Here is a 13,880-nt window from a genome sequence, read left to right as displayed (position 1 = left end):
GGGAATGGTAACATATGTAGAGCAACAGATTTATAATTCCCGTACATTTAATTAATTATCTTTGATGTAAGAAACAGGCAACAATAGATTTTGTGATTTCAGTTCATGTGGAATAGATTCCATAGATTCATACAAATCTATACATAGTTAAAAAAGTTAATCGATTGCAAACATTTTTTCCCCAGTATAATTAATTTAGAGTCTACTTCTTACCCTCAACCATGATTATGTGATATCCGAACTTGGTCTTAATTGGCGGATCCGTGTAGACTGGGTTGTTGACTGTAGAAATGGGTAAGGCAAAAGCAGCGTCTTGGAAAGGGCCCACCATAGCACCTCGTATTTGCCAGCCAAGATCTCCCTGCAAAAATAAGAGCAACCATTTACATAGTATCTAAAATTCAACAATCGGTGCCCCATACACTAGCAGGTAAATACATTCATTGGAATAAAAATTATAACTTACGCCTTGTCTTGCTTTGTCTTCACTGTACGCCGTAGCAACTTCTGGGAACTTCATGCCTCCTTTGAGCTTTTCCATGGCTTCAAGAATTTTGGACTGCTTCTCACATAAAATATGTCGAACCTGAAAAGCCACATTTAGATAAATACTTCAGATTTTAGATTATCTGCGGCTTTCCGCCAATAAAGCACCGCACTGCCCATCCATCCAAGAGCAAAATCAAACCTTGACAGAAGTGCCTCCTTTCTTCTCCTTGCCGGCACCCTTGTCGTCATCCTTCCCCGCTTTGCCACCGGCCTTGGCCTTGTCACCACCCTTTTTCGGAGGCATTATATACTACACGAGATGGTATCAGAAAATTTATTTCCGATGTAAACGTCGGCTGTCACAATGTTGACAATTTGATCATTGGAAACATAACCTATTACTGGTCGCACGCACGACTCCAACATACCAACCTCGCAAGAGATGAGAAATTTAGAAGATGAGTATTTTTAGTGACTTTATTTTTATTTAAATTTTGAAGTAAAAGTCAACGATGGAAGTTAATCAAGTATTGTACAATACTGGCTGTTACTTCGTTTATAAAACTTGTTTGAGGCGTTCAAAAGGAAAATAAACGGAACTCTTAAAATATATGACGCTGGTACTCCGCGCTGCAGTCAGCTGTTGTTGAAAGTGAAAAGCCAAAACAAGCCGAAGTCGTAGCAGAAAGCCATTGTACACAAGCCGTCTCATTCATTCAAGAACCTCTTTTATTTGGTGAGAAGACTGTCTTCTTTCCCAAACGTGATCCCTCTACTTTGATCACCTCTTTTATGTTACAATTGAATTTTGAAGCTGAATTGCCGTTTGTTATGAAATAGTTTCTGCCGTGCACAGCACATGCAGCGATAACCTCACTGATCTCGACGTAGCACATGCCGCGGTGTCACTAGTCTGTTTTTGAGTCACTTGATGCTTGCAGACTTCTAGACGTCCCATTTATCCTGGAAACATGGGCAGTGCAGATGATTTGTCTGTGATGATGAAGGCGGAAAGTCCTCGACGGCAGGAAATTAAAGAAGAGTTTGGTGTGAATGTTAAGCTGCTCCCATCCAATGACCAGGTGAAGGAGCTCCAGACTATCCTTCGAGATCGGTGCGTTAAAATCTTTGACTATACTTCTCTTTCTATTTTACAAAATTAGTTATTTTAAAGCTACCTTTTCTTCTCAGCAACACCACACGTAGTGATTTCAAGTTCTATGCGGATCGTCTAGTAAGTAGTTTGCCATTGCTACCTCAACAATTTCCTGTAATTAGATCTTTGAACAAATCCTTGTTTTCTTTCCTGTTTAAAGATACGACTTGTGATAGAAGAGAGCCTCAACCAATTACCATTCACAAAATGTTTTGTAACAACACCAACAAATGAAATTTATCAAGGGTTAAAATATCAACGTGGAAATTGTGGTGTCAGTATTGTACGTAGTGGTGAAGCCATGGAACAGGTAATTTCTATTTTATTTTGCTGTGCAATTTCATGCCCTATTATCATTATTTCATCTTAAATGATCTACCCCCTTTAATCAACAGGGTTTGAGAGATTGTTGTCGTTCAATAAGAATAGGTAAAATTCTTGTGGAATCTGATGCAGATACTCATGAAGCTCGTGTTGTATATGCTCGGTTTCCTGAAGATATTGCTCAGCGCAAAGTTTTATTGATGTATCCAATTATGAGTAAGTTGTTTTTCTACTTTAGAGCCTTTTCATGTTAGCAGCATTTTATATCGAATCACTTTTCAGGTACAGGAAACACAGTGATCAAGGCTGTGGCTGTGCTTAAAGAGCATAATGTTTTAGAAGAAAATATAATTTTGTCAAATCTTTTTTGTACTCCTGTTGCGTGTCGTTCTATTACTGCTGCTTTTCCTCAGGTCAGTTTAAAAAAATTTCATCTCTGTCTTGAGTGATAAGTGCTCTACTATTAGGGAATTTATAATTACATTTGTTAAAATTATTATTTTGCAGATGAAAATTTTGACTTCAGAACTGCATTTTATTGCTCCGAATCATTTTGGACAAAAGTACTTTGGAACTGATTAGGTTATCAATATTTTGTACTGTCTAATCAATCCAATTCATGTTAATTGCTTCAAGAAACTCTTTGTTGTTGTATTTTTTGGTTATAATTTATTTTTGATCTATGTTCTTGACTGATCCTTTGGGCCCGATTTAGTGGAGGGGCATTTTGGTTTGGCCGCTAGGGCGAAGTTTGCCATAGCGCCCAAACCAGATCCAGTTCTCTAGGCGGTGCAAGTTATTGTGTGTTGAGATTTCTTCTTCATTGGGCAGCTAGTGCTGATGCGTGATGTGTTTGCCGATTTTTCCTGTACTCTATGCTCAAATATTTTGCACAATTATTATTGGCCAACAATAATTATAATACTGTATTTTAATTATTTTTAAAGGGGAAAAATACATTTTGCAACATTTTGTTTCTTAGATCCTGTTATAAGCATGCTTAGAAATTTGTAGAATTTTAGATTGGGGTGAACTTAAACCAATCTGAGGTAACTTGGTTGTACAGTAGTTCATAGTATTGCTAGGAATTTCTTGAATGAATCCAAGTGATGTCTCATGTTCAACAGGCATCCTGTCACCTTCAGAGGGGCAGTGAATTGTCTGTATTCTTGTTTGCTAATCACAACATTACTGTGTTCCTTTTAATTGGTTATGTGTATGTGGTTGTTTTTAAATGCTTTAACTAGAGATGTTCTTATGTATTATACTAACCAACACAGTCTCCTACAGTATAAAATATTTTCAGTATTTTTTTAGTGTATTTCATGTTAAACTATGTTGAGCTTGTGTATTTTGTGCTTAATTAAGCTTTTAGTGGAAAACTATTGACCCATCGCCACACTGCGCTTGAAACTCTCATTGCCAACCTCATGGCGAGAACATCAGCACATTGGATATTGGCAGGGTCATTTACTTTTTGAATGATAGTACACCTACCGAGAAGACATTAAAATGCCACTAGCAGACTTTTTTGAGGGTGCTTGAATTCTTCCTTGAGTTTTGGATGATGAGTTTTGCCTTGGCATTAATTTATTAAACTATTAAGACACAAACAAAGAGCAAAGTTTTCAAGAGCAAACTTTTAACTCCTTTTGAAATTAAAAGTGTAAAGAATCACTGTCCTGAAGAAAACAAAATTCAGTTCAATAGTGGTAAAGAAGCACACAATATTCAAGCGCATTGAAGAGAGATTACTCATGAAGCAAAATTATATTACAAATTGAAAGAAAGGAACTCGAAACAAGATATAGAGATTCTTCAACATGCATATTTCGCTCATTATTTTTGGCAAGAGTCTCGTAAAAGAGGTTGAAATGCAACAAAGAAAACATCTGTTGCATTGCTCATTTTGGTTGTTGCTTTAAGTTTCAAGAAAACCTGAGTTGCACAGCTGACATTACTCCTCTGACACTTCCATGTCTGTATTCTCTTGGTGGTCTTCTTCATCTCTTTTACTCTCCTCCTGTTCGGCATCTGCAGCATCATCCTCTGCATTTCCAGAGACAGGCTCATCTGTTGGGGTTTCTCTATTCTCTTGAATTCCCATCTGCAAGGTAAACCAAAGCAATTTATGTTCCCCTCTATTTTGAAATAATTAAATGGTAGCTCCACAGTAATGTTATGCTCTCATACATCATCTTCAGAAGCCACCATCTCTTCCTCATTTTCTTCTTGCCTCCTGTGTTCATTGTTCTCGCTGCAAATCAGAGGTTCTGGTAACTAAACTTCATTGACTTGTTAAAAAAAAAGGCTGTATCTAGTAGTGAGGTTTGTTATAGATCAAATAGCCTTTTCTAGAAAGCTGACAGCTGAAAGCTGGGGTTAGTGCCGATAGAAAAAGAAAACCATATGATAACGTGCAGGTATTGCTGAAACACCTAACCAGAAAGGACTGCTTCAATCCCAAAGCTCAGGACTTGAGCGAGGCGACTGTCGATCATCACCCTTTGCTTTAGCAAATTCACTGTAGCCAACTTCATAAAGCATTTTCTTGGACTTTTTGCTGAGAAATCCACGTTCAAAGTCCTTATCCCCATGACCGCCTGTGGACTCATCACCACTGCTAGATATGTTAAAATAGCAAAGCAATTTAGGTCAGTGTAAAGCACATCTACAGTAAGCATTTGATTCAGTAGTCAATTTTAGTGAGAATTAAAGTAAGCAATGCTTGAAGCAAATTAATTTTCTTCAGAATTGGACCTAAAGCCAATCTTACCTTGACTCCTCCTCTTCTTGATTTTTGTTTGCATTCTGAAAGGAAAAATTAAGACCACAAATAAATTACTATTGAAAATTTTTCAGAGGCTGATAGTGTTGCTCTTTACTTAAATAAGTTGAAGTACTTCTTACCTATGACATCACTGTCAACCAAAGCATGATTTTTGATGATACTTCAAACCATGCATTTGGCACAAAGCATTGCAAGTTAGTTATTGGAGGTTAATCAATTAAAAAACAACACCTTACAAACAGGATTTTATTGATGTTTGTGGATACAAAAGCAGGTACAATTTACACACAGAAAGTTGTGAACACGAACACTACATGCTCATGCTCACACCATAGTTGGGAATTTCATGAAGGAGAAAAAAAGGGTACTTATACTACAGTGATGCTACATAAATACACAGATTTAGTCCATGAGAATAGAATTTGTATTAGGTAACAGCCAACATTATAGAAAAGGGATGAAAGGCATAAGAAACCAATAATGGGCAAAGATCTCCCTACACAATATACGCACTCCAAAGACATCAGACAAACAGTTCGGAAAAGATGATTTCTGTATTGATGTTCTCAGAGGGAGGGGGATAAATTGATTGAGCAAAATGACTAGAGAGGTTACGATCATGCAGAAATCAATCCAAGCAAACACATAATTATTCCATTACTTAAAGCAAAGCATGTTGGGATAATAGGATTTTAAACAGAATAAAAAGGATTAATCTGCATAATGTAACTTAAGTAGTTTCTGAATAAGTTCTGCCCCAAATAATTTGTATTAACATCAATCCTGTTACTTTCTGACCTCAAATGCTTCATCTTTGAAGCACCTACAAGCACCTTCATTAAAACATTAAGGTTCTTTATTTAATTGTCATGAAAAATAAATAAATAAGACTTTCTTAAAACTTCAGCTGAATTCATAAATTAAACTTAAAAAGCAAATAAAAATAATAAAAAAATGTAAAGATGATTGAATTATCATCAAATAAAATTTGCAGCCATAACATAATGCAGTACTGAAGCATTTGCCAACAATTTGCGAGGAATGTAATGCAATAATACTTCTATAAGTGAATGAATGACCATGGTCATGTCATCTGAATCGAAAATACTTGGTACCACCTGTTATCATCCCATTGATACAACTTCTCATGATATTAACATTCTATAATTTATACCACAAACAAGCACTTTCCATTCATATTGTACACAAAACCATGCCTACAATGACCCATAGGCGGCATTAGTACACAAATCCATTTAACTAGCACCACATTAAAATAAAAACCATGATAAGGACAATTTAGTTTCCTTCCAGATGACCAAATAAATTGTTTTACCACTCATCGGAATATATTAATGATATTAGTGCCAGAAAAGACAGCAACACCAACTCTCACACCGATGTTGATCATACCTCATCATCTCCGTCTTTGTTTGCATTAGAATCATCTTGAGTAGCAACCTTTCCTGGTGGCCTGGGTCTAGGTCTTGATGGTGTTGGCTCTTCCTCCTCCTCCTCCTCCTCCTCTTCAACTTCAGGTTCCGTCTGCTTCTCGTCATCCGACTCTTCCTTGGGTTGAGGAGGTGGTGACGGTTCAGGAACAGCCATTTTCAGAAATGGCAAGAGCTTTTCATTTTCATTGGAAAGGTCGAAACCAAGAAAGTCCTGTCCACGGGTCACATCAAATAATTCTCAATTCAATAGGAATGTACAGTCTCACAATGGGTTTTTACATTAAAGTAACTGTTAGTGTGTTAATTATTGTAAGCATGACAGAGAATGCTTTTTTGAAAACATGAAAAATTATGATTTAAAATATAAATATGATGCCATTCCTAGTTAGAATATATCAGTACATTGTTTATGCATTAGCAAGGACCCCCATAGAGCCATCTTTGCTGACAATCGATGGTTTGCTGCCATGACTCTCCGCCTTTAGGAAGACCTCAAGCTCCGATAATTCATTGGCCATGTCGAAGTCATCATAATCCTGTCAATGCAAGTTAGTATTAGAGCAATGCAAAACAAGTAAAATTATTGGGAGTTTGGTGATGATTAAGTTGACAAAATGTTAGCAACAGCCCAAGCAGAATAGCTTGGATACCGGAGTCATATGCTTATAATGGGGATGCATGGATGCCCATTTAGTCATCGGTACCAAAGCCGGCACAAATTAGAGTTAAAATGACGTGATTAGCAAGTTAATAAAAGTAACTATGAAAATCAACACAGATCCACGACAACCACAGGTATCTAAAATAAAATAACCAAGGGAAAAATGCAAATGAAAAAACAAAACATAACAAAAAAAACAGCAATATAACGCATCAGTCAAGAAGAAAGATAACATTGGGTCAAGCAAAATCAATTGAATAACCTATCATCGGTGTTCACTTCATCTTTGATTAGTGCTTTGTGTGATTAAGTGGTCAGGATGGGTAGATGTGACATTTGTATTTTGAACTAGTGGCCTAACCAACTGTGAGAAGAGATGATCATCTCCAATCTTACGTGCAATGGACAATTTAAATTTAATCAATGGTGTTGGATGACTACATCTTCCAATTTTCTATTAACTCACCATACAATTTGAAAATTTCACCCACCTAAAACATGGGCTGCATGGTAGAGACAAAAATAACATCCCTCATAAATTTGATGAAAGACACTACAGATAAAAATGAATTTTTTTAGGAAATTTATCCATTGTTAAAACCCCTTTTAATTCAGATTTCAGTAGCACACATCTTATATGAGGTTGGGACTTTGAATCAAACTTCAATCTGATTTATAAAATCTCAAACAGCAGAGTTGCTTTTAAAAATAAGCTTATGCTTCTTGACAATTCAAGCGTAATAAGAAAATAGAATGCAAAATTTTGTAGCCTCAGTTTTTACTAGTTTTTGCAAGATATAAAAGAAACATGCACTTACCCCGCAGTACTCATCATCATTGAAGATCTGAGGAGGAAGTGGATGCTTCTGGTCGCCTCTTGGTTTGCTGTTTTGTTGCATGAATTCCTTGTCCGATTCCTTCCCCGGCTCAGTGATGTCAATGATTTCACAAGGTATATTTTTACTTTCTAAAATCATGAGAACTCTCTGTTGCCTTTTCTTCACCTGTAATATAAAAGCAGATAAATTAAAATGAAAATAAAAGAGACTCTCGAAGTTCACATAAATTTAACTGAGAAATGAATTCCGGGTTTGTTGCATGTTTTCACGATTAGAGAGGGTCTTGGAAAATTCTACTTTGACACTACCGGAGACATAACCTCGACGTCACCATAAGTAACATTAAGAAAAATGCCACAACTGGGCAAGGTAGGTGATTCAAAGTGCTAAATGCTAGAAAGTTACGACTATAATTAGATTAATTAAAAACTTTGAAACAAAAATATCAATAATAAGCCAATGAGGATCGTCTGAAATTCAATGATGCCTCCCAACTTTCTATGACACAACTCACCTCCTTGTTCCCCGAAATACCAGAAACATAAACTCTGATAACCATTTTGAACTGCGTCAAGTCCCGAAATAGTGTTCTGAATGAGACTTGCGCTGAAAAGTTATCACTAGACCAGAAAATTCACAATTAAAACACCAAATTTTCTTCTCCCCTTTTCCTTGTTTTCGCGACCGAGACGGGCGGGCAGGCGGGAGAGAGGAAGAGAAGGGAGGGGGGGGAGGGAATTCAAGATCAGTGACGTCAGCTGCTGGGGGCGCTCATTTCAAATCTGGCCGCAGAGCGAGTACGGATGTACTTTAACGCGTCGTCTTCACGTTCTCTGTCTCTGTCTCTTTCCTCTTTGCGAGCAGATACTAGGGTACTTGGAGCTCGAGAGTGTTTCTGAAATTGCCAGTATTCTGATAAAAATTGATCTCCCTTGTGGTGGCCTACCTACACCGGGCTGGCGTCTGTCCCGCCCTACGTCACGTCCGCCCTGTGCTTTATCTGACCGAAAGTTAGAGGAGATAATGCTTTTTGCCTTCTTCGCAGCAGAGAGGATTCATTTCGACGCTCCGTTTTCTCTATCAAACTCGTGCGGGACACAAAATGTTCAAGAGAACCATTAATGTCGGGAAAATGTCTTTCAGCATGCTTTCAGGAGTCTCTGAAAGTGCACGAGACTTCTGAAAGCATGTCAGACGTTTCAAGTGGATGGGTGCGGGGTCTTGAACAATGCCGGAAACAGGGAGGGCGGCCGCATGGTTACGCGGCAGGGCAACAAGTGCGACGAGGACGGCAGGGACGGCAGCAGCAGCCTGCCTCTTTCTGGAACGAAATGAGTGGGAGAGGGCTGGAAGACGGGGAGGAGGAGGCGGAGGAGGAGAGCGAGGAAGAAGATAAGAAACCCGACGCACGTTTTCTCGGAACGGCCGGACTGATACGGCCTCCTCCATGGAGGCCTCCAGCGCCTCCAGCGCCCCCGGGCCTCGACGACCACGTGGGCGGCGTGCAGGCGAGTGCCTTCCGCGGTACAGCACGGTGCAGCAGGCTGCTTCCGAAAAGTGCTTTCGTCTCTCTCGCACTCGTGGAGCGTGCCGCACGGGTGCGAGAGAGACGGGGCGACGCAGGCAGCCTGCAGCAGAGCGAGCAGAGCAGGCGGGCCGCGGCGCCGTGACGTGGGGCGCGCTTTTCCAGGTGAAGGAGGAGCATGCCGTCGGCATGGACACCCCCTCTTGGACCAGCGCTGCTGCTGCACCCAGCCCCGATGACAACGAGGATCGAGAGGGCAGCCAGGCCGCCACCCCCGACGAGGTCCCCGACGCACCCCTAGCGCGCCCCTCCCCTCGAAGACGCGGCCGCGACCGCCAGCCCCGGGCCCGGCAGCGTGGGCGTCGCCAGGAACGCAGGCGGCGCCGCGGTCAGCAGCGTGCACAGAGGCGCCAGCGCGTGCGCCAGGCTCGCCGACAACGTCGCGGCGACAGCGCCAGGGCCGCCAGGGCCGCCAGGGTACGCGCGGCCGGTAGGACGGGGACGACGGGGACATCGCGCTACGCGCCACACTCTTCGGCCCAGGGCCTCCCCTTCGCGCCGTGCCGTCATGTCACCACCACCACTGTTATCAGGACTACGAAGCCGCGGCGGCGGTGACCTCGGCGGCGACGCGCTCCTACCCGCGCCACCATCGCCGCAGTCAGAGTCCAACCTCGTCCAGGGCCTCCTCCTCTTCGCGCGGGCAGTCCAGGAGCAGGAGTCCGCGCCGGAGGAGGAGGTACTCGTCGAGCAGTGCCGCAGCCGGCTGAATCAACCAGACAAAAGATAGCTTTAAGGAAACAGCCACGAGAGACAGCAGAGCGATGGAAGCTACTATGTTCGGAATCGCTCTGCTGCCGCCACCTGGGCTTAAAGCCACCACCAACAAGACCCTTGACAGTGTTGAAGCCCCCGCGGTGGGTCTGACGCCGACCCCCGGGTCGCCGCGGCCCGCCCCCGTGCCGGAGCGGACGCAGCCGCAGCCCTGCTTCCTGGAGGGGTGCCCGTGGCAGGGCGGCGTGGACGAGGTGGTGGGCCACGCCAAGGAGCGCCACGCCAGCATCATCACGCCGGGGCCGGGCCTGCGGCTCGTCGTGCCCCTCATCGACGACCAGGTGCCTCGCCGTCAGCGCCGTCGGCGTGGTCGCGCCCCCGTCACCGCATCGTGGCGAAATTAATCGCCGTTGCGAAACGCGCTGCTCACGAGGAAGCGCCAAGCGGTGCCGGCCTGCATGACGTTTGCATGACGCTTGGAGCGGGGCGGCGGGGCGCGTCGGCACTGTCGGCACGCCCCCGCGATATCGCACCGAGTGTCGTGCCGACTCGGCGTGCCGTCGGCCTGCTTGCCGGGGACGGGGAGGCCGCCGACAAGGCCTTGGCGGCTGACAAGCGCCACGCGTGCGCCGCCCGCGCCCGGCTCGGTGTAACCAGTGTAACCTGGCCCGGATCCAAGTCTCTGGATGACGGGTCTCGAGAGCAAAGCCCTGCTGTTGACTGGCGGGCAACCCTTTCGACACTGGGGCATCGCGGAAATTTTGTGGTGGCGTGGCCGCGCCCCTTGTGGCTGTGCTCTCCCGCCGACGCGGCGGTGTTACGGGACTGCCTACCAGCCGTTGCAAGGGGCCATGGCGCCCGGCGGGTAGGCAGGCCCGTCACACTGCCGTGTCGGCGGGACTGCCTACGTGCCGCCGTAAGGGGCCCGAGGGGAGAACATGAAACTTGGATAAGGTGTCCATTTGTTGAGAATGACTGCCACGGCCTGGGCTGCAGGAGCTGGAGCTGCTGCGCCTGGTGGACGCCCTGGACGAACTGTTCATCCTGCAGCTCCGGCGGCGCGCCGGCGCCAAGCGCAAGCTGCAGGCCGCGGTGCGGCTGCTGGGGTCGCGCACGCGCGCCGCCAACTACATGTACCTCATCCAGATGCAGGTACTACCACTTGCAAAAGAAAGCGACCTCCCGGCCGGGCCCGGCACTACCCCACGTCCAGGCGGCTATGGGATCTCCAGCAGCTATCTGAGTGCGGGGTAGCGCCGGGCCCGGCCGGGAGGTCGCTTTCTTTTGCAAGTGGTAGTACTGACGGCTGCAGACTGATTCGGAGAGTCTCGGGCGTGGTAGCGGACTCTCGACGACGACTCTCGAAGTCAGTCTGCGGCGACAGAGCGGGCCGCACAGTGTCGGAACCCGTTCAAGCCGAACACAACTCCAGGCACGTTTTGAGCCTCGACTTCGAGGTCCCGTCCGATTTGAGGACTCGAGCTTAAAAAGTGTCCCGAGTCGTGTGGATCTAAGCGGGTCTGTGGACCGAGCTTCGGGCCTACACTGTGCGTGCTGCGCGCCGCTCGCGCCGGCCAGGCGAGCAACCACACTGGCGTGTGCCGCGTGCAGCAGGTGGTCGAGGACCGCGACAACGCCGAGCGCGGCGCGACGCGCGTCGCCTTCCTCGTCAGCCCCGCGCACTCGTGGCTGGACCCTGCCGAGGACGCCCTGCGCAGCCTGTGGTCCGCCAGGCACTTCGCCAGGCCGCTGCAGCAGCACGGCGCCGACGGCAACCGAATCCTCGAGCTGAGCATCACCGTCCAGAAGGTGCAGCAGGACTGACGCGCCACAGCGACACCGCCCCCTCCCCTCCCCGCAACCCCCTCTCCTTCCACCGCCACAAGTCATTGTGAAGAGTTTTAAAGAAAAATAAACATAGAAAAAAATAGACATTTTATTATTTAAAATTAACGAACACAGCAAACCATATCACAAGATAAGAGAATAACATCGTTGTCAATGCGTAAAACAGGGACTTGATGGACGTCCGCTGGCGAGGTGGACCCGTCGCCCGGTTTTCCCCATGGTGTATCTGCGGACGAGAGAGGAATGGGCCGGACTCAATGAAGCGGACCGGCCGGCGGGCTGCGCGGCGCTTCTGTCTCTCTCGCACCCTCCGGGCCGCGCCATGAGTGCGAGAGAGAGGGAGAGAGACTGGGGCGCCGAGGGGGCGTCGTCCTTACGGTGCGGCGGCGATCGACGACGACGCTGTGACGTCGACGTCTCTGCCGGCGGCCCGGCTCGGCCTGTGGCGTCACCGACGCGTCCAAAGTGGGTCAGCAGTCAGCACACTGATCCCGGCGGCCCTGGGGGAATCAATTTTTAATTAATTCACTGAGAAAAGCAGTTCCAGCACAAGGACAAAGACCGTTAGAGCAACAGGGCGCGGGGTTCACGATTGTACGCCGGACTCTGTCGTTTTGTCGCGCAGCATCCGCTGGTCGACTGGCCAATCTCACTAGAGGCCGGTTGTTGGCCTCTCGGTCAACGGCCGGGCCGCCGGCGGACTGATCGGACCGATTCCGAACGGGCTTCGTCTTCGTCGCTCTGTCTCTCTCACGCCTTTACGCGACGACCCTCGAGTGCAAGAGAGACAGAGCGACGAGGCCCTGAGAGGCAATTGGAGATCCCTGGCACTGGTGGCCTAGCAATCGTAGATCCCTCGTGGGGGTTGACTCTTCTGGCCTCATCCGTCACACACATTTCTCATAGTTTTGACACCGGCTTCCGTTTCTTATCTCACTGCCGCTCCGGTCTAGATGTAGAGCAGAGGAAATCCTTTCGATAGGCGTGTCCGCCTGGCAACGTCAACAGGGACTCTGCCAGTGTGTTCCCGAAGGGTACTGTTGGTAAACAAAGCCAGCCGCTCACCTGCCTTGAGTCGAGGCATGGCCGTCGGCGTCGGTATGCATCGCTTGGATGCGGGAGGGAGGTCTAATCCGACGTCACAGATCACGTGACGTCACGCCGCGGCGGAGTAGGCGGACTCGGCCTGCTAGGCCACGTCGAGGTCGACCCGCAGCACCCGCAGGGCGTCCTGCAGCACGCGCCCGCGCCCGCCGCGTCCAGTGTGGCAGTCCTGCGGGCACCCCGCCGTGTCGATGATGCGCAGCGACGGGCAGACGGTGGCCAGCTGCAGCATCTGCTGGCAGCTCATTTCCTGCAAGCAGCGCGCAGCGTTGAAAGGGGGCCGCCAGACATCGCGCTGACTCTCTCTCTCTCACACTCACGCGGGATTGCGAGAGAGACGGAGCGTTGAAAGGGATGCTCACCGCGTGCCAGTCGAGGTGCAGCACCTCCAGCTCGCTCAGGCTGGCCAGCTCGGCCATCCACGCGTCGTGCACGTGCACGTCGTGGAGGCTGAGCTCACGCACGCCCGAGCACATGGCGAAGCAGGCGCGCAGCGTCTCGCGGTCCAGGTGGCGGCCCACCAGCTCCAGGCGCTGCACGGCGGGCTGGGCGGAGTGCTCGGGCTTGGCGGGCTTGGCGGGCCGCAGCCCCTCGGCCAGCCAGGCCATCTCGCGGCGGGCGTGGCGCGACGACGGCCAGCGGTAGCTGCACAGCCGCAGGGTGCGCAGGGCGGCGGGCGGCCGCGACGGCCAGGGCCGCGAGCACACCGTCAGCGACATGCGGCGCCAGAGGCTGGCGTCGGCGCCCAGCTGCCACAGCGCCCTGCAGGAGCGCGTGGCGGCGCACAGGGACGCCACGTCCAGCAGCGCCAGCACGCGGAGCAGCAGCTCCGGCGGCAGCGTCGTCAGCGTCGCGACGTCCTCCGCGGCGTCCTTCGCGTCCTCCACCGCGTCGCAGGCCTCGGCGGGGGCGCAC

At 47.9% G+C, this 13,880-nt stretch overlaps 4 protein-coding genes across 5 annotated transcripts; 1 reads left to right on the top strand and 3 right to left on the bottom strand.

The window, feature by feature from the left end:
• Positions 1-29: 29 nt before the first annotated feature.
• Positions 30-1,065, bottom strand: LOC117644094 (peptidyl-prolyl cis-trans isomerase NIMA-interacting 4). Its single transcript, XM_034383291.1, has 4 exons — positions 922-1,065; positions 689-845; positions 467-586; positions 30-361 (listed from the first exon to the last, which is right to left on the bottom strand). Exons 2-4 carry the CDS (start codon positions 791-793, stop codon positions 203-205), a joined length of 384 nt encoding a protein of 127 aa, XP_034239182.1. The 5' UTR covers positions 794-845; positions 922-1,065; the 3' UTR covers positions 30-202.
• LOC117644093 (uracil phosphoribosyltransferase homolog) lies at positions 835-3,279 on the top strand. Of its 2 annotated transcripts, none has more exons than XM_034383290.1 (7): positions 835-960; positions 1,431-1,603; positions 1,681-1,723; positions 1,806-1,955; positions 2,041-2,185; positions 2,252-2,382; positions 2,477-3,279. In XM_034383290.1, the coding sequence occupies exons 2-7, from the start codon at positions 1,461-1,463 to the stop codon at positions 2,549-2,551; spliced, it is 687 nt and encodes a 228-aa protein (XP_034239181.1). In that variant the 5' UTR covers positions 835-960; positions 1,431-1,460; the 3' UTR covers positions 2,552-3,279. The 2 variants fall into 2 exon arrangements, with proteins under 2 accessions (XP_034239181.1, XP_034239180.1); XM_034383289.1 differs by lacking the exon at positions 835-960 and adding an exon at positions 1,071-1,225.
• A 248-nt stretch (positions 3,280-3,527) lies between these two features.
• On the bottom strand, positions 3,528-8,434 carry LOC117643944 (SH3 domain-binding glutamic acid-rich protein-like). The gene is made up of 8 exons (XM_034383130.1): positions 8,229-8,434; positions 7,694-7,879; positions 6,628-6,750; positions 6,544-6,595; positions 6,174-6,451; positions 4,746-4,780; positions 4,163-4,226; positions 3,528-4,076 (listed from the first exon to the last, which is right to left on the bottom strand). The coding sequence occupies exons 1-8, from the start codon at positions 8,271-8,273 to the stop codon at positions 3,927-3,929; spliced, it is 933 nt and encodes a 310-aa protein (XP_034239021.1). The 5' UTR covers positions 8,274-8,434; the 3' UTR covers positions 3,528-3,926.
• Positions 8,435-11,931: 3,497 nt separating this feature from the next.
• On the bottom strand, positions 11,932-13,798 carry LOC117643536 (the record flags this gene model as incomplete). The annotated part of the gene is made up of 3 exons (XM_034382466.1): positions 11,932-12,361; positions 12,927-13,215; positions 13,328-13,798. Coding segments are annotated over 2 exons (636 nt in total), but the record flags the coding sequence as incomplete, so codon positions are not given.
• Between the last annotated feature and the right edge of the window lie 82 nt (positions 13,799-13,880).

The sequence above is a fragment of the Thrips palmi genome, unplaced genomic scaffold (assembly GCF_012932325.1).
Source record: "Thrips palmi isolate BJ-2018 unplaced genomic scaffold, TpBJ-2018v1 HiC_scaffold_17, whole genome shotgun sequence".
Classification (NCBI taxonomy): Eukaryota; Metazoa; Arthropoda; class Insecta; order Thysanoptera; family Thripidae; genus Thrips; species Thrips palmi.
The sequence above is the reverse complement of the archived record's forward strand: the minus strand, read 5'-3'. Positions and strand labels throughout refer to the sequence as shown.